The 26,906-nt window shown below is 41.2% G+C and overlaps 1 protein-coding gene across 1 annotated transcript; it reads left to right on the top strand.

Annotated features, from left to right (window-relative positions):
• Positions 1 to 1,433: 1,433 nt before the first annotated feature.
• On the top strand, positions 1,434 to 25,228 carry ces3 (carboxylesterase 3). Its single transcript, XM_088339748.1, has 13 exons — positions 1,434 to 1,582; positions 3,812 to 4,013; positions 4,092 to 4,230; positions 7,317 to 7,450; positions 7,658 to 7,811; positions 8,878 to 8,982; positions 15,641 to 15,742; positions 15,816 to 15,956; positions 17,005 to 17,085; positions 20,317 to 20,458; positions 23,934 to 24,083; positions 24,249 to 24,321; positions 24,820 to 25,228. Exons 1-13 carry the CDS (start codon positions 1,516 to 1,518, stop codon positions 25,001 to 25,003), a joined length of 1,674 nt encoding a protein of 557 aa, XP_088195874.1. The 5' UTR covers positions 1,434 to 1,515; the 3' UTR covers positions 25,004 to 25,228.
• The last annotated feature ends 1,678 nt before the right edge of the window (positions 25,229 to 26,906 follow it).

Here is a 26,906-nt window from a genome sequence, read left to right as displayed (position 1 = left end):
AAGAGGAAAACCGATTATGTACTTACACAAGCCGCACCTGTATATAAGCAGCATGTGCCCACATTCAAACATGTAACACAATCACTAGATTGAGTCCCGCGATTGTGACTGAATGTAAAGTACACAGTCCATAAACCGCAGCCGGCAAAGTGAACAGTGAATGATACTGGTACTTAAGGTTTGATGCAGACCTGCAGAGTCCGGGTACCCGTTGAAAGTAATCCACGGAAAAAAGTCTATATTTCCAAAGGTAAGGGTGGGAAAAATATATATCCACTATTGTCCGCCGCGACAACAGGTCTCACTCACCTTTACCCCACTTCCCGTCAGCCCACGTTTGCTCCGCCCCTCCTTTTTTAATTCGCAAAACATATCAGATTAAGTGTCTCAAATAAATACATTACAAAAATATACAGGTGTAAATACATATTATACATCGGTTACACATATTTACAAAGAAAGACACCGAGAGAATTTTCAAAGCTTTAATTACAATATTATAACTTTGATCCCAAACCGTGCCTGTGAAGGGTAGCAAAACGCTACTAGCAACACGCTCGCAGCTCAGTAAACGGGTCTTTTAAAAAATACATACCGTACTTGTAGTAACCACGGTAAACCGTCTTCATCTCCCTCCTTATAACTGACGTCATTAAAGTCATCTTCCCCAGTATGGGAAGAAGACTATGTCATATAGATGTCGTTCCACGCTCCCTTATTCAAAAACACGCTAGCAACACGCTCGCAAAGTGAAGTTTACGTGCTGTAGCTCTGTTTCTTTCTTTCTCGGACTGCTCGATTGCTTTTAGCTTGAAAGCTACGTCATGTGCCTTTCTTTTTGCAATTTGCATGATGAGGATAAGTCTACGCTAATTTAATCTGTGCACAAGCTAAGAAGATGCAGTCTTCCTCGGCGCATATATTCCACCGGTCTAAATCTTACCTTTTGTACTCGAGCGACGCTGGCGGCTGTTAGAAAAATGACATAAATTGGCCGCATCACTGAATAAGCCGCAGGGTTGAAGGTTTGGGAAAAAAGTAGCGCTTATAGTCCAGAGTTTACGGTATTTCAAGTTGTGAAAAATGGGGCGGGCAACTTTATGGCCGGGCAGGCAACTTTTCAGAGTTGTCATGAGTTTCAGACATTGAAAATAATATTGACTTTTTTTGTGCCCTTATTTATTCAAGTAAGTTTCAGTCCGTCATGGTATTTTTCTGCATCCACTTAACAAAAGAAAACGTTTTTTTTTTTTTCTCACTTTTTTGTGAGAGGTTCTTTTGGTTGTTTCAATTGGAAATGTTTAGGAAAAGGGTTTACATTTCTGACATTTGGGTCAGAGCACTATTTGTTCATTGAGGGTCAAATCAATGGAGAACGTAAACTGGCCATTGGTTGTGACGTTAATGGTTGACAAGTGTTTATGAGTGTGTAAATTTGGGGGTGAACGGGCGGTGGGATCATAGGACGAAAACAGGACAATCTGTCGAAAAGTTCCTCTTTTGGGGACAATCAACATGAAATTAATTGTGTTCATTGCATTTCTGTTTTGTTCTGTGGCAGTGAAAGCACAGGAAACGCAAGGTAAGGATATGATCGTACGGTTTCTGATTTCAAAGCTGCATGTTATGCGTGCCAAAATGGTGAATTTGCCAAAATACTAATTTGTTTAACCTCCTTTTGCTGCGATCTTGAAACAGAACTATTTGCCCACAGGGTTGGGTAGGGTGACTTTAACTGGATTACTTTCAATTACTTTTGGATTACTCCAATACCAAATATGCTAATAAAAGACAAACGAAACTAAATATGAATAAAATGACTACATTTTGTGCAGGCTTGGGGAGTAACGGAACACATGGAACGTCAAAAATGATGTTGGCAAGCTGTTTGGATTTATTTTCATTTTGTTTCTGTCGCATTTTATGTTAGTTTTGTCGGAGATCAGAGAGATCAAAGCCAGGAGAGAAAGCTTACCACGTGTTGTGAGTCATCATTTTATGGGGATCATTCGTGCACAGTATTTTTCAAAACTTTCCTGAAAATGCTCTATATTATTGAGGTCTTGACTTTGTCTTGGTCATTCTAACACCTTTATATTGTTAGTTTTAAACCATTCCATTATGGGTTCTACTTTATCTACTTTACTGTAAATGACCAAGCATAAAAATTTTTTTTGTTTGTTTTTCCTTTTTAACTGAAACTGAAGTAGCTTTGTGTAATTTTAATGATTTGATTTGTTTTAGATTGTTTATTCGCAATATTAGATATGAAAATAAAGCCATAGACCGTATAAAAATATTTTGAAGCGATTCTAATCCTAGTATAGCGTACAGTAAATAAATGTTAATACATAATAATAATAATAATAATAATAATTTCCTTGTATTGTCATTCTGTGTAACAATGTACACAGAACGAAATGTCGATTGCACCTGACCCGATGCAGCCGCAGCCAAGAGAGGGCGCCGCCGACCACTTTTAAGTCTTAGGAATGACTCGGCCGGGGCGCGAACCCGAACCTCCCAGTCTCAAAGCGGGCGCCTTACCATCTAGGCTACTGAGCTGGTAGTTTGGAGAATTTTTACAATTAGAAGTGTAAAAGTGTAAAATAACAATATAACACTATTATTATCAATAAATATATACACACACACATATATATATATTATATATATATATAATGTCATGGTTGCCATGGCGCCCAATTGGCCCCGCCCTTGTGGCACCAGCTGCGGCTCGTTGACAGATTGGCTTTCCGTCTATTTAAGCTTAGTGCTCTCACTCTTCCTTTGTCAGTCAGTCAACGAACCTCTGCCCCGCAAGACGTGGGTTTTGACTCGGTCCTGTTTCCTGTCGGTATTTCCTGTCCGGTATTGTTCCCGTTTATTTTGTCCTGTTAATATCGGTTTCCAGTTTCGTTCCCGTCTAGTTTGCCCTGTTTAATTTTGATATCCTGTGTTGATATCAAGCCTGTCTGTCCCATCCTGTCTGGCATCGACCCCATCTGTCCGATATCTTCTAGGGTTATTGGTATTGATCTCGTTGGCCTCTGGCTTCCTATCATTCCACGCCAGACTGCTGCCTAACGTGCATGACTCCCCATTTAAAATAAAAGGCTTGTGTTAGAACGTCACGCATTTGGGTCCTGATCCTGTTCCGGTTCTTGACACACACATATATACATAAACATATATATACATATATATACATATATATATATATATATATATATATATATATATATATATATATATATATATATATATATATATATATATATATATATATATATATATATATATATATATATATAAATATACTCCTGTGCGGAGTTTGTATGTTCTCCCCGTGCTTGCGTGGGTTTCCTCCGGGCACTCCGGTTTCCTCCCACATTCCAAAAACATGCATTTCAGGTGAATTCAAATTGTCCCTAGGTGTGACTAAGCGAGTGAGTTGTCTGTCCCTGTGTGCCCTGCGATTGGCTGGCAACCAGTTCAGGGTGTCCCCTGCCCACTGCCCGATGATTGCTGGGATGGGCTCCAGCACCCCCGCGACCCTACTGAGGATAAGCGGTGCAGCTAATGAAATTATATATATAAAAGGGACTTTTTAGTAGAGGATGGAATTCCTCATCTGACGGTTGGTTCCTCTGGTTTTCTTTGCTGAAAATCCATTGATCTCTTCTCTCCTTTTTTTGAGTGTGGACTAAACTATAAATGTATCAACAATAGACCAAGTTTCAACGCACAAAAACTGCTGTAGATGGATGTGCATTTATCACAGCATTATCAATCTTATATATTTTTATAGAGAGGGATGCTGACCCTGTGGTCTCGCTAACAAATGGCCAAATCAGAGGAGAAATCGTGTCCGTGAAAGGGACAGAGACAAAAGTAAGGCAGTTCTTGGGCATTCCCTTTGCCAACCCTCCAGTAGGACACCTCCGATTGGCTGCTCCCAAAGATGCAGAGCCTTGGGAGGGGATTAGAGATGGAACAATCCAGCCTCCCATGTAAGTTCCAATAAACATGACAATATGTGTTGACATTTGACTGCTACAGCTAGAATTTTCGCTTTGTGTTTTTTGCAGGTGCATTCAGGACCCTGACATAATTGTGAGCGCTTCAAGAATAATGTCAATAGAATACACTCCGCCAGAACTTTCAGAGGACTGTTTGTACCTGAACGTATACGCCCGAGCAGAAGCCAAAAGAGGTGACAAACTCCCGGTAGGTTCGATACACTTCACATATACAGAAATTATAATCCGTCCTAAAATGATTGAATAAGAGAGGCCGATTCGAATCTGAATTAAATGATATGTGTCTTAAAGAGGTGTTATAAGTACAGCAGGTTTATATAAGTTTTTCAGTAGCTTTCTCTTATTGCTGTCTTATGTTGGAGTTGAACAACCCCTTCCCAACGATTGGTACACTGCAATGATCTGCATGGTCTGCATTTATGTGGCGCTTTTCAAGTCAATGAAAACCTCCCAAAGCGCTTTACAATGTGCTTCACACTTACCCATTTACACACACACTCACACACCAATAGCGGCCATGCAGCAATGCAAGGCGCCAACCTGCTTATTGGGGGCATTAGGGATTCAGTGTCTTGCCCAAGGACACTTCGACATACAGGGTGACTCAAAAAGATACATACCCATGAAAATTTCAATTGTGGCTTTGATTAAAAAGGTATTTATTTCAAATTACAACCACACAATATTCAGTTTATGGAAGACCATTCACCAGAGTTTCAGCTATTTCTGACAATTTTTAGTCAATTTATGGCTTTCCCAAGATGTGTTCCAAATGTCCGACATTTCGTTGCAAGCAAACCTGTACTCGTCTGGCAAAGTTTTGAATCACTTTTATACACTCCTCTTTGGGGATGGCTCTTATTTTTGCTGAGATGGCAGTTTTCAGTTCTTCAATTGTTTGTGGATTTCTCTGGTTACATTGTCTGTGAGGAAACCCCACAGATAAAAATCTGGGGGGTAAAGATCTGGTGAGTGCGGGGCCCATTCCACATCGCATCTTCTGCTTATGAGTCTCTCTTCAAACCTCTGCCTCAACCAAGCAATAGTTTCTTTGGCTGTATGAGGTGTGTCCCCATCTTGCTGAAACCATTGAGAAGCTCTCACAACTCCTCTCCGGCATCCCAGCGATGCCCAGTACTTGTTCAGAACAGCTATGTGCCGCTCCTTGTTGACTGTCTGGGATCGGCCGTCATCATCTTGGAACCAAAAAGGCCCGATGAACCCGTGCTTGCCAATGGCCACCAAGGCAGTACATTTAACGGAATGAAGCGGCTTCTGAAGCACTTCTTCTGGAACCTTCGAACCCCCAAAAATATTTTTTTTGCTAAAGCAAAAAATGGGCTTCATCTGAGAACCAAACTTTCTCAAGAAAGTTTTCATCATTTTCAAGCACATTACAGAACCATTCACACATTGTTACTCGCTTTTCCTTGTCAGCATTAGCTATTTTTTGCTTTATTTGGATCTTGTACGGGTATAGGTGCAGATCAGACGTAAGAACACGCCACAGTGACTCCCTTGTCATTCCGAGTTCTTGGCTGCGTCTACGCACTGATTTCCTAGGGCTGCGTCCTACTGAGTCCCTCACTGCAGCAATGATTTCTTCTGTCCTTGCACTCTTCTTCCTGCCTGAATAAGTTCCCCCTGTGGCTTTAGAACATAGGCCCACGACAGTTCCATGCTCTCTGAACTACTTAATCCAACTAACAATCGTTGATTTTGATGAAAAGTTGCGACAATGGAAACGCTTTCGAAACCGAATCTGTACACTCTGGTATGATTTTGTTGCAAAATAGGTCTCCAGGGAGAATATCTTCTGCTGATTTGCCCAAGACATTTTAGGCGCAACTACAGCTGCAAATGATCATCCATAGTTTCACCTTTCACGTCCTGCAACAGAAAAGACATTCGTTAAAAAATAGATTTTTGATCAAATAAAATATGGGCACGCATCTTTTTGGGTCACCCTGTATATCATGAAGGAGCCGGGAATCGAACCTGCGATCTCTTGATCCCAAGACGAGCGCTCTACCTCGTGAGCTAGATATTGATATTGGATTAAAAATCATTGGGGAAAATTATTTAGTTCTGAAAATTTTAGTATAACATGGTACAATCGAATTGCATCTCTTGTGGCTTTCATATTTTTGTTGAGGAATAATCTTTTTGGTGATGACATCACATCCTCTGAGACTAATTAAAGCAGGACTCGCCCAAGATTTCATGGGGCCCTGAGCAAAATTAGATCTGGGACCCCTTATTACTTGATATTTTGCATCCATACTAGTACTCGTTCCATGTTCTACTCCAGGGGTGGGCAACTATTTGGAGTCAGGGGGCGGATGTGACATGCTATCCTTGGTTTGAAATAGATTAGTTTCATCAAATTGGTTTTGAAACGACCACAATTAGAGCAAAATAGGAGATTGGGTCCCTTTTTAAGCAATTCATTTGTTATTTAGTTTTGAAGTGTTACTGTAGGTTTTTTTTTAGTTTTTTTGGGGTATTTCTGAAGTCAGATTTTTATTGAAGTTCTGTAGTTTTTTTCTAGTATTACTGTAGTTTTTGTACGGTATTTGTAGTGTTTCTGAAGTATTTTTATTTAGTATTTCCATAGTAGTATTTTTTTAGTATTTCTGCAGTACTTCCGTTGTATTTCGATAGTAGACCTTTTGTTGTATATCTGTACTATTTTCGTGGTATTTTTGTATTATTAAAATAGTTTTATGATGATAGTATTTTGTAGTATTACTTTAGTATTGTTTTTTTAGTATTTTTATACTATCTCTTGTATACGAATGTTTTTGTATATGTGTAGTATTCCTGTAGTATTTTTGTAGTTCAGTATTTCTGTAGTATTTTTGTGATATTTCTAACGGAGAATTTTTGTAATTTAGTATCGCTATAGGTGTAACTTGCAGTATTCCTGTTGTTACCTCTAATTTGTGTGTGTGTGTGTGTGTGTTTTGTGTGACTTATTGTGAAAATTAACAGTTGAACTTTCGGCCTTCACGAGTGTCTTTAGCTAGGTTTCTTGTTAAGGTACCGACAACTGACCAGTCCAAGTAGCTGAATCTAATCTTTCGGAATAAACACCCTGATTGATTCAATTGTTTCTTATGCACACGTTTCAACAAAATACCACCCGCAACGCAGTTTTTAGTTTAGTATAAGAGTGAAAACCTTTATTAGATCATATTTTTGCATATGATCGCACTACGCCTGCTTTGTGAATGAAAAAAATAATCATGAACTGTCATCTGTGGTTTTCAGGTAATGGTGTGGCTCCATGGAGGAGGTCTGGTCATGGGTGCCGCCTCTCAGTACGACGGTGCCCCTTTAACTGCGTATGAAAATATCGTAGTGGTTGTCATTCAGTACCGTCTCGGCATTTTGGGATTCCTGGGGTAAGACGTCATATTTTTCACCAGGTCTGTCCAGGGAACCCTAACTAAAAATAACCATTCCATACACAGAGGTTATGCCAAGGGTGCATACTCATCAGTCTAAACATTTATATTTAGAGCCATACGGGTAAAATAGCAATGCAATTGTAGTGTGTTGGTTAGTGTTTGCAAAATTACCCAAATAAAAGGTGTTTTATTTTCCAACAGCGCTGGAGATGAACATCTTCAGGGGAACTGGGGTTTCTTGGACCAACTGGCAGCTCTTAAGTGGGTGCAGGAAAACATTGAGGCCTTTGGTGGTGATCCTCAAGCAGTTACCATTGCTGGAGAATCAGCAGGTGGCATCAGTGCCTCCATACTGGTAAAGAAAATTAATCATAAACATTACATCACACACAGAAACACTTACACAGTTAAGAGAAGTTTAAGCCTTTTTAAACTTCTGCAAAGGTGATTTTTTTTTTTTACTTTATTGCCTCAAATTGCATGTCAAAGACTTCCAGTTTAAAGGTGGTGTCAGGGACATGAATTTTTGCTACTCTCTGCCACTATCTCCTGGCTTAAAGTCATGATCGCAGCCTCAGTCAGCTCCTTCGTCAAGTAGTAATAAACTTTTTCTGAGGTTGGCGTTTGGACGGTATTTGAAACAGGGCCTTTTCTTACTTTTACCATTTTCGGGCTACACTAACAAAAAAAAAAAAAAACTGGGATGTGGATGAAATCCCTCTCCATCCCTTCACGCCCCTTGCCCCACTTGCTACTGTGTTGCGTGGCCTGGAACAGTGATACTAAAAATTTAGATAAAAGGCGGCGCGGGAGAGGAAGACATATATAAAGGCTCTTTAAACTCAGTTGGCGATTCTTAACACATACTTAATAGAGAAATTATTGTAATTTCAACTTTTCAAGGACACGTCAAAGGTTGCACCCCTCTTTGCGTAAAATACTGGGATGGGCGTCTCCTCGAATGTTCCCTGGCTGATAAATGGTAGTCAGCAAATATAGCTACTGTGGTTATTTTTTGGGAGTAGCACCTCTCATCGGCAACATCCAGTGGACATATTTGAAACTGCAGCTTATTGTTTGGCGAGGTTTTCTCTTGAGCTTCTCTTAGCATTGTCTCGCGGGTCGGATTAAGTCTGTTGGAAGGCCTGATCTGAGCCGCGAGGCGTATGTTTGATGAACCATTATAGAATTCTCAAATGCACACCCAAAGAAGGATAATAACGGATGATTTTTCTAACTTACCGAAAATAGAATTTATCAAAATACCGTATTTGTACTTGTGGTAAACATTTGGAATATTTATAATGATATCCTCTTGGTCTACTTCCACTTTTTTGAAATATCTCCATTATGCACAACATACAAATTAGCACATATTTGTATACCATTTTTGATTTTTCCAATATATTGTTTTTCTTCAGACCCTATCTCCTCTAGCCAAAGGACTATTCCAGAGGGCAATCTTTCAAAGTGGGGTAGCAACGGTCGGAACCTACACTCAAAAGCCTTCCTCAGCTCTTGTCAAGGTACGCGTCCTCAAATAGTTGATTTGACGTTTTGACTGGAACATAAAGTCTTTAGTATTTAAGATCTTGGCTTTGTTAGAATCGGGTTAAGAATGTCCCAGACCAACCCCCCCTCCAATCTAGGGATGGAAATTCTGATTATTTTCAGAGAACCAGCTCTTTTGGCACCCTAATGGCTCGAGATTTTTGTTGTTGGTGCTTTGGTTGATATGTTCGAAAAGTCTTGGGCACATTTTGACGTTCAATATCTCGAAAACTATTAAGGATCTTTTAGCTGAGCATAAGCACCCATCAGTTATAAATTTACCTTGCCATCTCACTATGGACTCCTCTCTGGTGGCTCATTTCCAAATTTTCTGCAAAAAGAACTTTGAAAAAGAGTCGATGATTCAGTTTTTGCAAATCCAAGTACCGTATTTTCCGCACTATAAGGCGCACCGGGTTATAGGGCGCACCCCCAAAAAATAATTTTTGTCCTATATTTTCCATACATAAGGCGCATTCCGAAAGCTTGCAAAGAAGCAAATACGTGTCTCAGACATGTACGGAAAACAGTGTCTGTACGATGTCACCAATCACTCAAATGGATCCTTACAAATACCATTCGGAAGGTTAAAGTCTTGGCATTCAAGAAATGACAAACATTTCTTAGTTTCCATTTTATTTTTTGCTGGTAACTGTGTGGACAGCTAAGTAAGAATTTTACTGTGCAGGGAAACGGGGTTCTTTACTGTGCATATGACAATAAACACTTTGAATTGAATTTAGTTTGAAAATAGACTCATCACAGAAACATCAAGATCGTTCTAAAACAAAATACCGGGAAAATATAAAGCCGCATAGCTCACCTAAGTTCTCTTGCAGCCATCACGTTCAATAACGATACGTATCCATGGTCTTCTTACAACCGTGAGTGTAGTAAATCCAGGAGAGTAAAATATTTACAAATACAGAATAGTAAAAATATGTTTTCCCTATGCCGTAGTGCAACCCAACGTGTGATTCACATTCATCTTTTTCGGCCAATCGCAGGCTTTGTTTCGCCCCTTTAGCCTATGCGAGCCTGTAAATGATAAAAAGGATCCGCCCCCTTTACCTCAGAATAACTTTAGCCAATAGTGACTGATTCAAATGATGATTGACACATTGCTTAGGAAATGAAACGCCGGTATATAAATCCTAGCATACACCGCGGACTACTTCGCCTTCGGGGGAAATCTAGTCGGCGGCTGCTTGCCCTAGTTGCAAGACTTTGCGAGTTAATGTTGATCCATATATAAGGCGCACTGTATTATTGTCACGGTCGCCATGACGACCAGTATGCCACGCCCCCGAACTCAAGCTGAAGCAGATCAGCTGATTTCTGTTCTGCTATTTAAGGCTGGATTTTGGGTTTGGCGGGTGCTGGTTCATTACTCATTCTTCACAATCCCGGTCTGTTATGCCTTGTCCTGTTTAGTCTGTTATGCCTTGTCCTGTTGAGTTCGTGCCGGAGGAACTCTGTGTTGTTCTGTTTTGCCCCGGAGTATTGGGCGACTTTTATTTTATAAAATAAAACTTATGGATCGTCAACGCATTTGAGTTCTCCCTTCATGCCCCCTGCCTCTGTTCGGGTCCGGTCACCCCTTCCACGCCGCCACGTTTCGTGACAGAATGAACCAGCCAACAAATAGAACTCAGCGAACGATCCCAGCGCGACTTGGGAGAGCTGGAGAGCGCAGTTCGGCAGGCGCCTACTGAGTTGGCCTTCCCTGCCCGTTCGAACCACGGCCCCGCCCGTCGTGGCCCTTGCTGTGCCTCGAATGGGGTCCCGGGAAGAATTGACGCCTGCCTGTTCGACTCTCATGCCTGCCTGCCCGACTCCCGTGCCGATTGCCTGCTATTCCGTCTTCCCTGCGTGCCAGCCCGACTCCGACTCTGCTGCCCGTCGGGCCGACTCCGACTCTGCTGCCCGTCGGGCCGACTCCGACTCCGCTGCCTGCCAGCCCGACTCCGCTCCTCCTGTTTTGTCTGTTCTGATTTTGACTCTCTCATGTCTTGTCTGTTCTGATTTTGACTCTCTCATGTCTTGCCTGTTCTGATTCCGCCTGTCCTGTCTGAATCACCACTTCTGAACCTGAACCCCTGAGCCTGACTCTTCTGAATCTGACCCCCCTGAGTGCGACTCTTCTGAATCTGACCCCCCTGAGTGCGACTCTTCTGAATCTGACCCCCCTGAGTGCGACTCTTCTGAATCTGACCCCCCTGAGTGCGACTCTTCTGCATCGGCCTGTCCTGAGTGCGACTCTTCTGCATCGGCCTGTCCTGAGTGCGACTCTTCTGCATCGGCCTGACCTGAGTGCGACTCTTCTGCATCGGCCTGACCTGAGTGCGACTCTTCTGCATCGGCCTGACCTGAGTGCGACTCTTCTGCATCGGCCTGACCTGAGTGCGACTCTTCTGCATCGGCCTGTCCTGAGTGCGACTCTTCTGCATCGGCCTGTCCTGAGTGCGACTCTTCTGCATCGGCCTGTCCTGAGTGCGACTCTTCTGCATCGGCCTGTCCTGAGTGCGACTCTTCTGCATCGGCCTGTCCTGAGTGCGACTCTTCTGCATCGGCCTGTCCTGAGTGCGACTCTTCTGCATCGGCCTGTCCTGAGTGCGACTCTTCTGCATCGGCCTGTCCTGTTTATCTGTCCTGTTCTCGCCTGTCCTGTTTATCTGTCCTGTTCTCGCCTGTCCTGTTTATCTGTCCTGTTCTCGCCGGTTCTGCCTGTCTGTCATCCCCTGTCCAGTTGGCCACCAGACCCCCCCTGCCGAGCGCCGATTCCGATCCGCCCGACGCAGATGGCGCCTGCCTCTCCCCGTTCCTGCGTGTTCGGAGGAGGGAGCAGGGTTGCCCCAATCGCGATCGTCAACATTCCGGGGCGCGAGGTAGTAATTTTTTCTTTTTTGGGACCTCGGGAGCTGTCCCTTAAGAGGGGGGCTCTGTCACGGTCGCCATGACGACCAGTATGCCACGCCCCCGAACTCAAGCTGAAGCAGATCAGCTGATTTCTGTTCTGCTATTTAAGGCTGGATTTTGGGTTTGGCGGGTGCTGGTTCATTACTCATTCTTCACAATCCCGGTCTGTTATGCCTTGTCCTGTTTAGTCTGTTATGCCTTGTCCTGTTGAGTTCGTGCCGGAGGAACTCTGTGTTGTTCTGTTTTGCCCCGGAGTATTGGGCGACTTTTATTTTATAAAATAAAACTTATGGATCGTCAACGCATTTGAGTTCTCCCTTCATGCCCCCTGCCTCTGTTCGGGTCCGGTCACCCCTTCCACGCCGCCACGTCTCGTGACAATTATAAGGCGCATGGTCAGCTTTTGAAAAAAATAAAGGCTTTTAGGTGCGCCTTATAGGGCAGAAAATACGGTACACTAAGCACCTTTTCTGGTTGAGTGAACACCATTAATGGGTGTGAAAATAAATAAAAAATAACTAGCCTCACAAAAACATAATGTAAAAAGCTTTAAAATTACACTACTATCGTCACCACCATTACATCCTTACCGTTCATAGTTAAGTAGATTTGAGGACTTCAAATGTGCCTAAGACTTTTGGAACTGTAATGGATTTGCAGCAGACCGACACATGGGAAGCAGGAATTAAGGCAAGGTGCTCACAAAAATAGTAGTTAATTACAAATCTTAAATAAAGTAACAAAGAAGTGGTCAAAAACAACAATAAACTCTGAACCAGGGGCGAAAAACAAACCACAGAAAGCAGAATGAACTGGAAAAAGGATATGGTGGAAAACAAAAGTGCAACATGAAAATCACTCCACCCTGGGTGATGTCCAGAATGTCCTTATGTAGGGTCAGGCTACTTAGGAACATCTGAGGAGTGATTGGACACATCTCAGGAGGTAGAGCGCTCGTCTTGGGATCAAGAGATCACATGTTCGATTCCCGGCTCCTCCGTGTTATATGTCGAAGTGTCCTTGGGCAAGACACTGAATCCTTAATGCCCGCAATAAGCAGGTCGGCGCCTTGCATGGCTGCATGGCCGCTATTGGTGTGTGAGTGTGTGTGTGAATGGGTAAGTGTGAAGCACATTGTAAAGCGCTTTGGGAGGTCTTCATTGACTTGAAAAGCGCTATATAAATGCAGACCATTTACCATTTACCATCTGTCTCAATTACAAACCGATTGGGCACCCTCTGGTGGACGGAAGCTCACCAAACCCAAACATCAACACCCTGGATTACATGTAATAATAATAATAATAATAATAATTTCCTTGTATTGTCATTCTGTGTAACAATGTACACAGAACGAAATGTCGATTACACCTGACCCGTTGTAGCGAGCCGATGCAGCCGCAGCCAACAGAGGGCGCCGCCGACCATTTTTTAAGTCTTAGGAATGACTCGGCCGGGGCGCGAACCACCGACCTCCCAGTCTCAAAGCGGGCGCCTTACCATCTAGGCTACTGAGCTGGTAATAATGAATCATGAGGCACAAAATAAACTAATAAATCATTTTTAAATATATTTTATTGAAATGTACTATTATACTATATTATAATAGCCTTTATTATTATTTTTTAATCTACTGCAGAGGTGGGCGTGGGGTGGGCTTGGGTGAGTCGGTTTGGTTTGGTTCCCTTAACCCAGGGGTCGGGAACCTTTTTTACCCAAAGAGCCATAAAAGCAAAAAATGTTTTTAAAAAAAAAAAAAATTGAGAGAGCCACATCATATATTTTCAGACAAAATTGAAAAAAACTGCCAAACACGCTCTGTAGACAAAAGCTAATTCTTCAGCACATTTTATTTCACTGTGTGTTATTTGTTGATTTAATCAAATGTATGAAATGATAATAATGCCAAACCCTGTGTCCCAAATCAATGTAAATATGCCATTTACTATTTGGCTTCCACCTTAAGTTAAGAGTGTTGTGGCAATGTTTTTCCATGAAATTTGTCCTTAATAACGGTTTCAAAACAATGTGCATGCAAAGTTCTTTTGTAAAAATGTCACAAACTACTGCAAACGATAAGCATATCGTCATATTCACTTTCGGTGTAGACTGCACTGAGCGAGAGAGAGAGAAGGAAGTGCCTTGCGCTGTGTGCAGGGATCCGCCCACCTGTACTGCTCACCCAATCAAAGTCGTTTGCCAGCGTTTTTATTTGTCACTTTAAACGTTTTTTTATTGAACTTCTGCATTGAGTTGCTTCAGCTTTATATGGACCAGAATCGGGATGAAATCACTTGACTTTGGAACGCCACAGAGAGATGTGCAATAGTTACATTTTATTTCGGAGCAATAGTTACTCATGAAAAGAGCCATATATGGCTCCCGAGCCATATATGGCTCCCGAGCCATAGGTTCCCCACCCCTGCCTTAACCACTAGGGTCATAGGGGTACCATTTCCTGTGGCGTGTCTTGGGCAAGTATAGCCTGGTGGCACCCATCCCTCTCCAGACAAAAAATTTGCGTTCTTATACCTTCTTTTTGTCACTTTTCACTCTGTATGAGTTTCCCTGTGTTTACTAAACTTTATGGAAATTAGTTTGTTTCTTGTTTTGTTGATAAACACTACAAGAAATTAAATCTCTGTTAAAGTTATCTATTTTAAGGCAAGATAATCATTTAATAATCCATTCTCACATCCCCAAATCATAATTTTATTGTGAAGTCAAGTCAAGTCACATTTATTTATATAGCCCTTAATCACAAAAATGTCTCGAAGGACTGCACAGGATTACAATTACAAAATTGCACAATTACCTGATCTTAAACCAGCATGCGGGCAAGGAACAACTCAAAAACCTCAGTGTGAGAAAAAAAGAGAAACCTTGAGAAAGGACCTCACATATGGTAATCCCCCTTCCAGGATTACTGTACACAGAGTAGTAAACATTAGGTAAGATGTTGAAGATGTCCGGAAAGAGCATGACACCAATGACGCCCCGAGCCTGTAAACTAGTCCAGAAAGTCTATGACTGCCACGACGCAGCTTCCCATCTCTGCCAGCTGGTCCATGCAGGCGTTCACATGCTTCAGGTCAAACGCTGGTCCGCTGACTCATCTCAAATCGTCCTTCTCCTTCGTATCCTTCGTAGGCAGTCGGAAAAAGACAGGACAATACAGAATATGAGGTGGGCATCAATCATAAGCTTTGGAATAGAAGTGTGTCTTAAGCCTCGATTTTAAAACTTCCGTTGAGGTTGCAGATCTTATCTCCGGAGGCAGGGCGTTCCATAACACCGGGGCCCAGATGGAGAACGCTCTAGAGCCTGCAGACTTCTTGGTTCTTGGAGTCACAAGTAGACCGGCATTTTCCGGGCGCAGACTCCGTGCAGGAACATAGGGGGAAATCAAATCAGAGAGATAAGAGGGTGCAAGCCCATGCAAACATTTATATGTTAATAAGAGAACCTTAAAGTCACATCTTAAGTGGACTGGGAGCCAGTGCAAGTTGGCCAAAAAGACCCGAAACCATCCATCTAAGGCTCCCTTTTCATGCCATTAATTTACTTTTTTGACCCGCTTGAGAATATTTTTCCACTATGTGGCCCCCGAGCCAAAATGAGTTTGACACTCCAGCTTAAAAGGATCAATGGTTCAGTGTTCATTCTTGGCCATGTCTTTTCAATCTTTATATTTCACAATTTTTGGACAATCAGGTTGTAGCTAACCTGACTGGATGTGATGACAGTACATCGCAGGAACTGGTCCGGTGCTTGAGAGCAAAGAGCAAACAAGACTTAGTCGATGCGACCAAAAAGGTAAAATGGAGCACGCACAGTAAGACGAAGCAAAACTTGTGGTTCAATTAACGTAATTTTCTGTTTTTTTCAGATGAAAATTTACCTTGGAGCCGTAGTAGACGGCGTCTTTCTGGCCGATACCGCAGAGGAGCTTCTAAAGAAAAAGGAAGTCATTAAGGTTCCAGTTTTGATGGGAATAACCAACCATGAGTTTGGGTGGATATTGCCTCAGGTAAAACATCTTAATCCAACTACAGTAGAACCTCGGTTTTCGAACGCCTCTCAGTTCGAACAAATCGATTCTTGACAAAAAAATTCGAGAAATTCTTGCTTTGCTGTTCGGTCAAAAAATCGGAGTTTCAAACGCCGGTAATGCGGCGTACGGGTGTAGATCGCTCTTTTCGTGACCAACTGTTATCGCGTGCGGACGTGCTTCGTTTTGCTTTCGCTTTTAGTATAGGTGTACCAAGTGTTTTAGCCCCTAATTATGCCTCCGAAGAAAGTCAGTGCAAGCAGCAAAGTTTCTACAGGTGAAAAAAGAAAAGTAGTGCGTACAACTATTGCATTTAAGAAAGAAATAATAGCAAAATATGAAGAAGGTGTGCGAGTGTCTGATCTTAATAGGGAATACCCCACGTCCACCTGCGCCTTCTGCTGACCACCACAAAGGTAAGAAATCCTATTCATAATTCTTTTCTTTATCCTTTTTTTTTTTATTTTTACACGTTCGTGTTAACGTAATCTTTCGTACGGAAGATTACGATAACGCGAACGTACGATTAGCCTAGCTTTGTTTACGTTAAACATTCAGGGTGTTGAAACGGAGCCCATCATTCAGGGTGTTGGACCGGAGCCCAACATTCAGGGTGTTGGAACGGAGCCCCCTTTCCAATGAACCGCTCACCACTTGTTGTGGGGACCCGGGTGCTAAATGACTTGTAAAAGACCTGATTTTTTTATTTTTACACGTTCATGTTAGCGTAATCTTTCGTACGGAAGATTACGATAACGCGAACGTACGATTAGCCTGGGTTAGCTTTAGTTTACGTCAAACATTCAAGGTAAACATTCAGGGTGTTGGAACGGATTAAAATGATTTACAATACTTTTAATGGGAAAAATGATTTCGGTGATCGAACAAATCGGTTTTCCAACAGGGTTCTGGAACGGATTTTGGTCGAGAACCGAGGTTCCACTGTATCAAAATGAAAATTAATAGACAAATGTCTCGAGAAATTTCCCCAAAAAGGATTTGAATTTTCGCACAATGTCTTTTGTAGAGTTTTGCTCCCCCCGGCTGGGAGAAGGGTATGACTAGAGAGTCGGTGATGGCAATGATGCAAATGTTTAGACCTGATGGGGTGAGTGACATCATTTTTTCAATAAAAATTATAATGATGATGATAAAAAATGTTGGTCGGGGTCTGTCTTTAAAGGAGCTGTACGGAATTTGGAACTTTCTAACTCTCTGCTGCCATTTCCTGGCTTAAAGTCACGATCGCAGCCTCAGTCACCTCTTCATGTTGCATGTGCAAGTACATGCATTTCTTAGAAGCGCTTGAATACAGACCCTCCCCTACTTACGAGCATTCAACTTACGTAAAACAGATAGATACGAGATACGAGAAAACATCTCGGGATGTTGAAAAATATTCGGACATTGCTGTGAGATGTTGTATTGTGTACACCTTTTTCCGAGTACAGGACTTCACTGTAGTGCTTCTTTCCACTGTGGCGCATTCACCCGGAAGAAAAAAAATCCACTTCCTCTTCCGAGTTCGCGTGTAAACATTTTATACTGTCTATACTATGTCTATTCTATCTCCAGCGTGCTAAGACCTTTGACATTTTTATCATTTAATATCTCGTTCATTCAATACGGTTGGTGTAAAATTTAAAGAAGAGGCCAGCCGTTCCTTTTTAAATGAAAGAGGAATAAGAAAGCTTGATGCGGTTGAGAATATGGTTGTATCGCTTTTTTTCGGCCTCTCTCTTGAAACTTATCTTCCAAAAGTAAGTCACACTTAAATTTATTTATCTTTGTGAAGCATATTATTTTATGAAATGTTTATTTTTTAGTACAAAAGAATTGTACTTATAAAGTCCTTAAACATACTCATATAAACCTTAAACATACAAAATATAGCACTGAAACAACTTACGGACAAATTCAACTTACGAACGATCTTGCTCGTAAGTCTGTAAGTCTGGCCAATTAACCTGACATGCATGTTTTTGGAATGTGGGTGGAAACCGGAGGAAAACCCACGCAAGCACGGGGAGAACATGCAAACTCCACACAGGAAGGTTCGATCTCATGACCTCAGAACTGTAAACTGTCCTTTTTCATCTTTTTGGTGGTTTGGGTTGGCTTTTGGACTACAATTTTCGTGCTACACTGACGAATAGAAAAAAAACCCTGCGAGGACAAGCATGACATCACTCTCAGCACTCCTCCTTGCCCCCATTCCTCAAATCTAATGTGTTCTGCCCCGAACAGCTCTGATAAAAGCAAGACAAAAACAGATGGTGAAAAATAAACCACAAGAGCTCTTCGAGCTCAGTTGAGCATTGTTAACACATACCTGATGCGTAAAAACATCTCATCTCATCTCATCAGCCGTACCGCTTATCCTCATTAGGGTCGCGGGGGGGCTGGAGCCCATCCCAGCCATCTCCGGGCAGTGGGCAGGGGACACCCTGAACTGGTTGCCAGCCAATCGCAGGGCACACAGGGACAGACAACTCATTCGCTCATTCACACCTAGGGACAATTTGGACCGGCCAATTCACCTGAAATGCATGTTTTTGGAACGTGGGAGGAAACCGGAGTGCCCGGAGGAAACCCACGCTAGCACGGGGAGAACATACAAACTCCGCACAGGAAGTCTGGAGCTGGATTTGAACCCACTACAGGTTCCCATGACATGAACTGTGCCGCACAAGCGCTAACCACTGCGCCGCCGTGCTGCCCGTAAAAACATTGAATATTCAATTTTTAAGGACACCTCAAACGACGCAACCCACTTTTACCAGTTTTCTCCTTTCAGAGATGTTTTATCTAAATCAACACTGCACTTTAATTACTTGTTAATAGCACCCAAAAGTGTGTAAAGAGCACACAGGCACACTAGCGTGTGCATGTGTTTGTGCTTGTGGGTGTATGTGTGATAGTGAATATTTTATGTTCCATACATAAAATTTGAATTGATTCACCCATGGGCAGCACGGCGGCGAAGTGGTTAGCGGGTGTGCGGCACAGTTATGAGGTCACGAAATCGAACCTTCCTGTTTGGAGTTTGCATGTTCTCCCCGTGCTTGCGTGGGTTCCCTCCGGGCACTCCGGTTTCCTCCCACATTCCAAAACTATGCATGTCAAGTTAATTGGGCGGTCCAACTTGTCCCTAGGTGTGAATGAGCGAGTGACTTATCTGTCCCTGTGTGCCCTGCGACTGGCTGGCAACCAGTTCAGGGTGTCCCCTGCCCACTGCCCGAAGACGGCTGGGATGGGCTCCACCACCCCCGCGACCCTACTGAGGACAAGCGGTGCAGATAATGAATGAATGAATAATAATCCCTTGGTCAACCGCCCGCGAAAAGTGAAAATCCGCAAAGTAACGTCACACCTTCATAAAAGGGTCAAACTAACCTCAAAAATGAGGTCCTTACCGACTGAAAATATATGACTGTGATAAAATAACAACTATAAATCAACAAATAAAAACACAGAACACAGAACTGCTAAATGAATGGTGTTATTGTCGCTATATAAAAGTAAATTGAAATGGGAGGTCTTCTCCTTTCTGTGCAAGAAAGCGATTTAGGAAGCGGCTGGCTAGCTATGTGCTTGCCAGCATCGGATGCCTTTGAATTGAGACAGGTTTTGGCGGTGATTCGTATAAACCATCCCAAATGGAGTGGTTGCCCACAAGTTGTAGCTCGATGTCACCACTTTTGGGTAATGGATCTGGTGTTGGTGAGATACAGGCTCGGAAGGGGTGTCTTATGAGAGTTGTTGGCCTAGCCGTAACAGTAGGACGGACCTGCAGCCTTGCTTACTCTCCCAAACCCGGCTCGGTCGCTTCCCGAAGCTGATAATAATCCACGGAGCACCTACTGATCATAACCATTTCTTTGCAATCTTCTGACTTCTCAATGTAACAAGCTGCTAAAGCTAGCTGTCTCCACCCTTGATGGTTTGTTTTGGGCGGTGGAGACATTGACTTGTGCACAACTCCAGCTGTTTGACTGACAGCATACACTAGCCTATCACAGTCACGCACAGAGATAGTCACACCCACCCAACACACAAAGGCCTCCCTACTGCCCCCAAGATAGCATTTATTTGTGTGCCGTCCGCTCAAAACACAATGCACGATACATTGATATCAATGACAATATTTCAAAGATAATTTTATTCGAAAGCTGTGAAGCAGTGAACCAGTTATAATAGAAGTGAAAGAAGCGAGGGTTCTCTGTCCATGTTTCGATGTTTAGAGAAACTCAAAATTAAAAAAATTTGGAGTTAACTTCACCTTGAAAATGGTAAACAATGTCAACTCTAATAGAGCAAACCCATCTTTCTGTTTTAGGCCTCTTTAGTCAACGGTCTACTAGTGGACGAATATTTGAAGACGGCAAAAACTCCAGAAGATATCAGAGACGGATTCACTGAACTCATGGGAGACCTTCTGATGATGTTACCTGTTGTCAGAGTTGCAGACTACCTTGTAGGTGAGTAATACTTTATAATCATTTCATCAGTATTTTTTGAAAAATGTTCACAGTTCAAGGATGCCTTAGTCACCTGGGTTGTGGGTACACTACTTCTTGGGGTGTGTATTGGGGAAGTACAGTCTGGCAGTGCCTATCCCTCTTCAGGACGTTTTTTGGGGGTAGGGGTCTGCTCCCCCGCATGAAACATACAGTACTGGAACTGGTTTCTGTGGTTACCAGTAGCAGAAGAAACCTTCTGATCTGACTCAGATACAGCACCTTCATCATCTATTGAAATTAAATTGCTGTTGTTTTTTCGGTGTTGCGAGCTTAGTGTTCTTATACCTTATACCGATCTTCGCATTGACGAGCAGCGTTTATGCATGAATGCTACGTTATCGTGAAACTGTCAGACGGGACGAAAGGAAGACTGAGATCACTTGCGCTCGTTTCTTGGTTTTATTGAAAGGAAGGAAATGACAAGGTGGGATTCTTCGATCCGGTGGTAGGCGGATTGACGGAACTTGACAGGCGGGTGAAGGCTTGGCGGGAATGGTCGCGGACAGGCGTAATCGTAGTGTTGATGGCCGGCGCTGGAGAAGAAGGGTGTCGTAGTATACGGAAAAGAGTTCAGGAGTCAGACGGGCAGAGCAGATTTACTGAAACGGGTCGGCAACGGAGATCAATCGGAAGAAAACAGGAAGCAGGCAAAGAGGTACGGGCTTACTGAGCTGAAGGCAACAGGTAGCGTGAGTACAATCGGACAAAGTGTTACCGGAAACTGGGGATTTAAATGTACAGGGTGCGCCAATCAGCTGTCCTGGCTGTTGGCGCCAAATCCTGAACACAGGTGTTCCCAATACATGTGATTGTGACAGAAACAATACGTAGATCTAATGAACAAAACAAGAAAGGACGAAGGCACAAATGTATAATAGTTGAGCCTAAGTTAAAGAACTTTGATGTATTTAAATTTGAAAGATTCTGGTAGACTTTGTTGTTTTGTTTCTTTATGATGTTGCATTCCGATTCGTTTTCTTCGATTTAGTTTTTGTTTTGATCATTAAGATGTAGTTTCTGTTTCAACCATGTGGAGCATAGTTGTGTACTGAATGTTATTATTTATTATAATACTGCAGTTTTTATTCTGTTTTAAACCTGAAGCAGGGGTTGGCAAACTTTTGTTATTTCATTTCTTGTTTTGTGGATAAACACTACAAGAAATAATCTCTGTGAAAGTTATATACTTTAAGGCAAAATAATGATTTAATAATCCATTCTTACATCCCCAAATCATGATTTTATTGTGAGCCTCCAAAAAGACCCCCAACCATGCGTCTAAAGCACACTTTTTACGCCATACATTAATCTACTTTTTAGGGGGCAATTAAATATCGATTCCATTTTTTTGTATCCACCAATACAGTTTGCAATATTTGTGCAACACTTTAGGAAAAATAATAATGTAGGCATAACTAATATTTTGATATCTTTACTGCTATTTTAGGAAGACCTAACTTCATATTTGCATGCATTGCGTTCATGCAAAAAAAAAATACACAAAATGGAGATAAGCCTTTTTATATGGCAGGAACCATATCCATTTCTATTGTATTTCTGCAAAAAGGGTTTCTTCTTACATAAATGCACTAATAGATGTCCCATTTCAGCTATGTATACCTGCAGGTCATCCGATGTGATCATAGGCCTCTTGGTTGCTTCTCTGATTAGTTTTATTCTTGTTTGTGAAAGTTTAGAGCGATGGCCAGGACTTGGTAGGTTTGCAGTGGTTTTATGCTCTCTCCTTTTTGATAACATTGCTCGCCAGTGCTTCGGGACATGTGCAAATGTTGTGAAATCTTCGTGTATATGATTCCGGCTTTGAACTATTTCCACAACTTTATCCCTGACCTGCCTGGTGTGTTAATTGCTCTTCATTATGCTGTCTGTTTTCTTGTGTCCCATTTCACAGACCTTTTTTGGGGCATTAATTACAAAAGTTCACTACAGCCCCTTTTTATCCTTCAAAAACGTGCCATAAGAACCATACACAGGGTAGGATATCGGGATCATACTAATATTTTATTCATGCAGTCCAAATTATTAAAATTGGATGATTTAATACAATTTTTCACTTCACAACTGTTATTTAAGGTCAACAAAACCATGGTGTCAGAAAACATCCAAAAATTATTCATTCGGAAAGAGGGAAATTATGACTTGAGGGGCTGTAGTAAATTCAAAATCCCAAAGGTTAGAACAACCAGGAAAAGTATGTGTGTGTCTGTGTGTGGAGTCAAACTTTGGAATAATTTACTAGATGAGATCAAACAATGTCCAACTATTCATGCTTTCAGATTTAAATAGGCAAGGCAAGGCAAGGCAAGGCAAGAGTATTTGTACAGCACAATTCATACACAAGGCAATTCAAAGTGCTTTACAGAAATGGCAGACAGGATAAAAACACACAATAAAAGACTTAAAATGTGGTTTTTAAAATGCATTAAAACCATAGATAAAACATAATAAAATCAATTAACTAAAATAAGGTAAAAGTGGAGAGTGCAGATAGAACCCTTTCAAATACAAAAAACATTACTGGCGACATACAGGGATGAAGAAAATGGGATATGAGTGAGATTGGAAATACTGCGTTTAAAACTATGGTTAACTTGTTGTTATTGTTGCTATCATTATATCATAACTGTTATTATAAATATTATGTTTTTTGTTTTTGTTGTTGTTATTATCATTGGTGCCGCAGCGATAATTGGTAACTAGTGGCATTATGACGTTGAGGGATGGGTATTACGAAGATTAGTGTATAAAATATGTGATTATTGTAATTATTCTAATTATTAATATCTGACCTATGTAATAAGTATATCCATGAGATTTTGTTATATTAGACACAAGAGGAGAAGAAGATTTGTAAAATGTATTAATAGGGAAGATAAAGGGGTAGGGAAAATAAGCATCTGTATCTGACTACCCCTTTTCGAACATGTTATGTAACATTATTTTGTTGTTGACTCATTGTTTTTGTCCTGTTTTTATTCTAATGTTCGAAATAAAGTTTTCATTCATTCATTCATTTTTAACTGAAACTTAATGAATCACTGGTGCAGTCTGTTTGTCATTGTTTGTCCTTTATTTTGACATTGGATGATTCTGAAGTTTTCAGGAAATTTCTGGAATCAGTTGACTGAGCCGAGAGAAAAGCGGGCCGAGTATTTTTGCAACACCTACTTTTCAGTTTTTGATCGTAAATATAATACAGAATTTTGAAATAATTTGGTTTCACTTCACGATTGTGTCTCACGTGTTGTGGATTCTTAGAAAATATTTTCACTTTTTAAATTTGAGGTTTGAAGCCTGAAATGAGGCCAAAAAGTTCTCAGGTGGCCCAAACTTTCGCGAGGCACTGTATCTGTTTTCTAAATGGAATAAGAAATCTTTAACATGATCAGTGTCTTTCCATGTTTTTGTTCAGATGCGGGCAATCCAGTTTACATGTACGAATTTGGATATCGAGCTGGTTTGCACAAGGATTCCAGACCATCTTTTGTGAAGGCAGATCATGGAGACGATGTCGGCTTTGTGTTTGGTGGATGTTTCTGGAGCGCAAACGTAAAAATGATTGGTACGTTTTATGATTAATACCTTGTTTGGAAAAGAAATCTTTTGCTTTTGTGATGGCCTTAAGAAGTATTAAGTATTATTTTGCGCATGTGAAAGCTATACTGTACATTGTTTTTGGCTTTCTTTATTTATTTGACTCATGTAATTTTTTTTAATGTATTTTCAGGAAATGTTACAAAAGAGGATGAACAACATTGTTTAACTATTATGAAATACTGGGCCAACTTCGTCCGTAATGGGTAAGTAAAATTGATATCATCCTCACTACCTTCCAACCATCCATTGACATATTAAGTTTAGCAGATCTAAAGTAGTTATCAGTGTTGGGCACATTACTGAAAAACAGTAATGAATTACAGGTACTAGTTCAAAATGTAATTACATTACCCGCTAGATTACTGAAACTTAAAAGTAGCTAGTATGTAGTTCAGTGGTGAACAAACTACGGCCTGTGGGCCACATACGGCTCATCAAACTTTCATGAAACATTTTTGGTGCTAACTTAGTTTCCACTATCCTGTCGTTTGTCTAATAAGAAAATACAACATATACTACAATAAAATTACTACAAAACTAAAAATCCAACTACCGGTAAGTGCTTAAAAAGAGGGCCCTAACGTTGTCATGTCCAGCTTGGTCGCCACTTTTTTTTTCTAAGTAAAAGATCCATTATCTGGTTTAAATAATTAGTTTAATTTGACTATTAATATAAAAGCCTACATCTTGTTTTTTCCTAGGACTCCCAATGGCCCAGGGCTAGTTGCTTGGCCTCAGTACGACAGACAGAAGCAGGACTTCATGGAATTGGATGTGAAGCAAGCCGTAAAGCAGAAATTGAAGAGCGACAGAGTCCACTTTGCAACTATTACGCTCCCTCAAAAAGTGCTCATGTTAGCTGCAGCAGCCAAATCTGGCAACTGAACCCCAAACTGCTTGTTTTGTTTCCATCAAAGGGCGGAGTTTTGGCATGGACAGATGGGACGTGTCCCCACTATTATCAAGAAATCATTGTTTTGTCCCCACCAACATCATGTGGTCACTCAAAATGCACTCTCGCCACCAAAGCCAAGACCAAACCTATTCCCAGGATTGGGTAGGGTTACTTTAACTGGATTACTTTCAATTACTTTTGGATTACTCCAAAACCAAATATGCTAATAAAAGACAAAAGAAACTAAATATGAATAAAATGACTCAATTTTGTGCAGGCTTGGATTACATGGAACGGCAAAAATGATGATGGCAAGCTCTTTGGATTTATTTTCATTTTATTTCTGTCGCATTTTATGTTAGTTTTGCCGGAGATCAAAGAGATCAAAGCCAGGAGAGAAAGCTTACCACGTGTTGTGAGTCATCATTTTATTCATATTTAGTTTCTTTTGTCTTTTATTAGCATATTGGGTATTGGAGTAATCCAAAAATAATTGAAAGTAATCCAGTTAAAGTAACCCTACCCAACCCTGCCTATTCCATTGGTTTCAATCACTATCGACGCAAGGAAAAGCATTGGTTTGCACCTCTTTGCTTGTAATAAGTGGTATGAATGGTTTACAAACATTAAAAATTTCAGAATGTAAAGTAAATTTTAAATAAAAACGTATTTAAAGGTGCAAAAGTGTTTCTTGAACAAAAAGAAACTGCTATTACTGCATATGTCCAGAAGATGGTACGAATGCACCATAAATAATCAAGAAACAATCAAGCTTCTAAATACAAAAATGGACATTGCATTATTTCTTTCACCCCCACTTTAAAGTTTTCCTAGAAAATACTTATTTCACAATTTGCTATAAACTGATATATTCTGCAGAAGATTCTTATTATTTGGTCGAACTGTACGACCCACGATGACTTTTGATTAATGATTACAAAAATAGAGAACTTTTAATTATCTCTTTATTCAATACTGTATTTGAAACATAGTATGTTTATTCACCTTATGTATTCCGTTTATTCTAACGATCAAAAAAAAGTGGAATCTTTCTCTTCTAATAAATACAACCATGCTGTGACTGGTGCTGGGACTAATGTTTTAGAGCTGATGGGCTAGTAGGTTTAAGACAAAGAGAAAGGGAGAAGAGAGAGAGAAATAGAAAAAGAGTGAGAGAAAAAGAACACAAAAGAGAGAGGGGGGAGAAAGTGAAAAGGGAGAAGTAAAGAATGAGAAAAAGAACAGATAGGGGTAAAAAAAGAGAGAGAGAAAATAAAGGGAGACAGCATAAGAGAGAGAAGGTAAGAGAGACAAAAAGGGAGAAAGAGAGTAAGAGAGAGAACACGAGAGAGAGAGAGAAAGAAAGGGAGAGAGAGAGGAATACGGAGAGAAAGGAGAAAGAACGAGGAGGAGACAAAGAGAGAGAAAACAGGAGAAAGAAAGAGACAAAAAGAGAAAGAAATAAAGAGACAAAGTGAGAAAGATAAAACATGATAGAATAGATAAAGACAGAGAGAAAGAGAAAAAAGAGGTGTGAGGATGAGAAAGAGAGAGAGAAAAAGAGAGTGACAAAGTGAGAGATAAAATGTGAAAAAAGAAGAAGGAGCTAATGAGAGAGAGAAATGGTAAATTGTCTGCATTTAATTGGCCGGTCCAAATTGTCCCTAGGTGTGAATGAGCGAGCGAGTTGTCTGTCCCTGTGTGCCCTGCGATTGGCTGGCAACCAGTTGAGGGTGTCCCCTGCCCAATGCCCGATGATTGCTGGGATGGGCTCCAGCACCCCCGCGACCCTACTGAGGATAAGCGGTGCAGCTAATGAGATGAGATATAGCACTTTTCAAGTCAAGGAAGAACTCCCAAAGCGCTTTACAATGTGCTTCACACTTACCCATT

The sequence above is a fragment of the Urocampus carinirostris genome, chromosome 7 (assembly GCF_059441175.1).
Source record: "Urocampus carinirostris isolate Australia breed hairy pipefish chromosome 7, RoL_Ucar_1.0, whole genome shotgun sequence".
Classification (NCBI taxonomy): Eukaryota; Metazoa; Chordata; class Actinopteri; order Syngnathiformes; family Syngnathidae; genus Urocampus; species Urocampus carinirostris.
This window is presented reverse-complemented; position numbering and strand designations above follow the sequence as displayed.

Bases quoted from the DNA above. Each gene is read 5' to 3' on its own strand.
- ces3 (XM_088339748.1), top strand. From the start codon at position 1,516: ATGAAATTAATTGTGTTCATTGCATTTCTGTTTTGTTCTGTGGCAGTG. The intron at 4,014-4,091 runs GTAAGTTCCAAT...TGTTTTTTGCAG, and splicing joins GGAACAATCCAGCCTCCCAT to GTGCATTCAGGACCCTGACA. The intron at 24,084-24,248 runs GTACGTTTTATG...ATGTATTTTCAG, and splicing joins CGCAAACGTAAAAATGATTG to GAAATGTTACAAAAGAGGAT.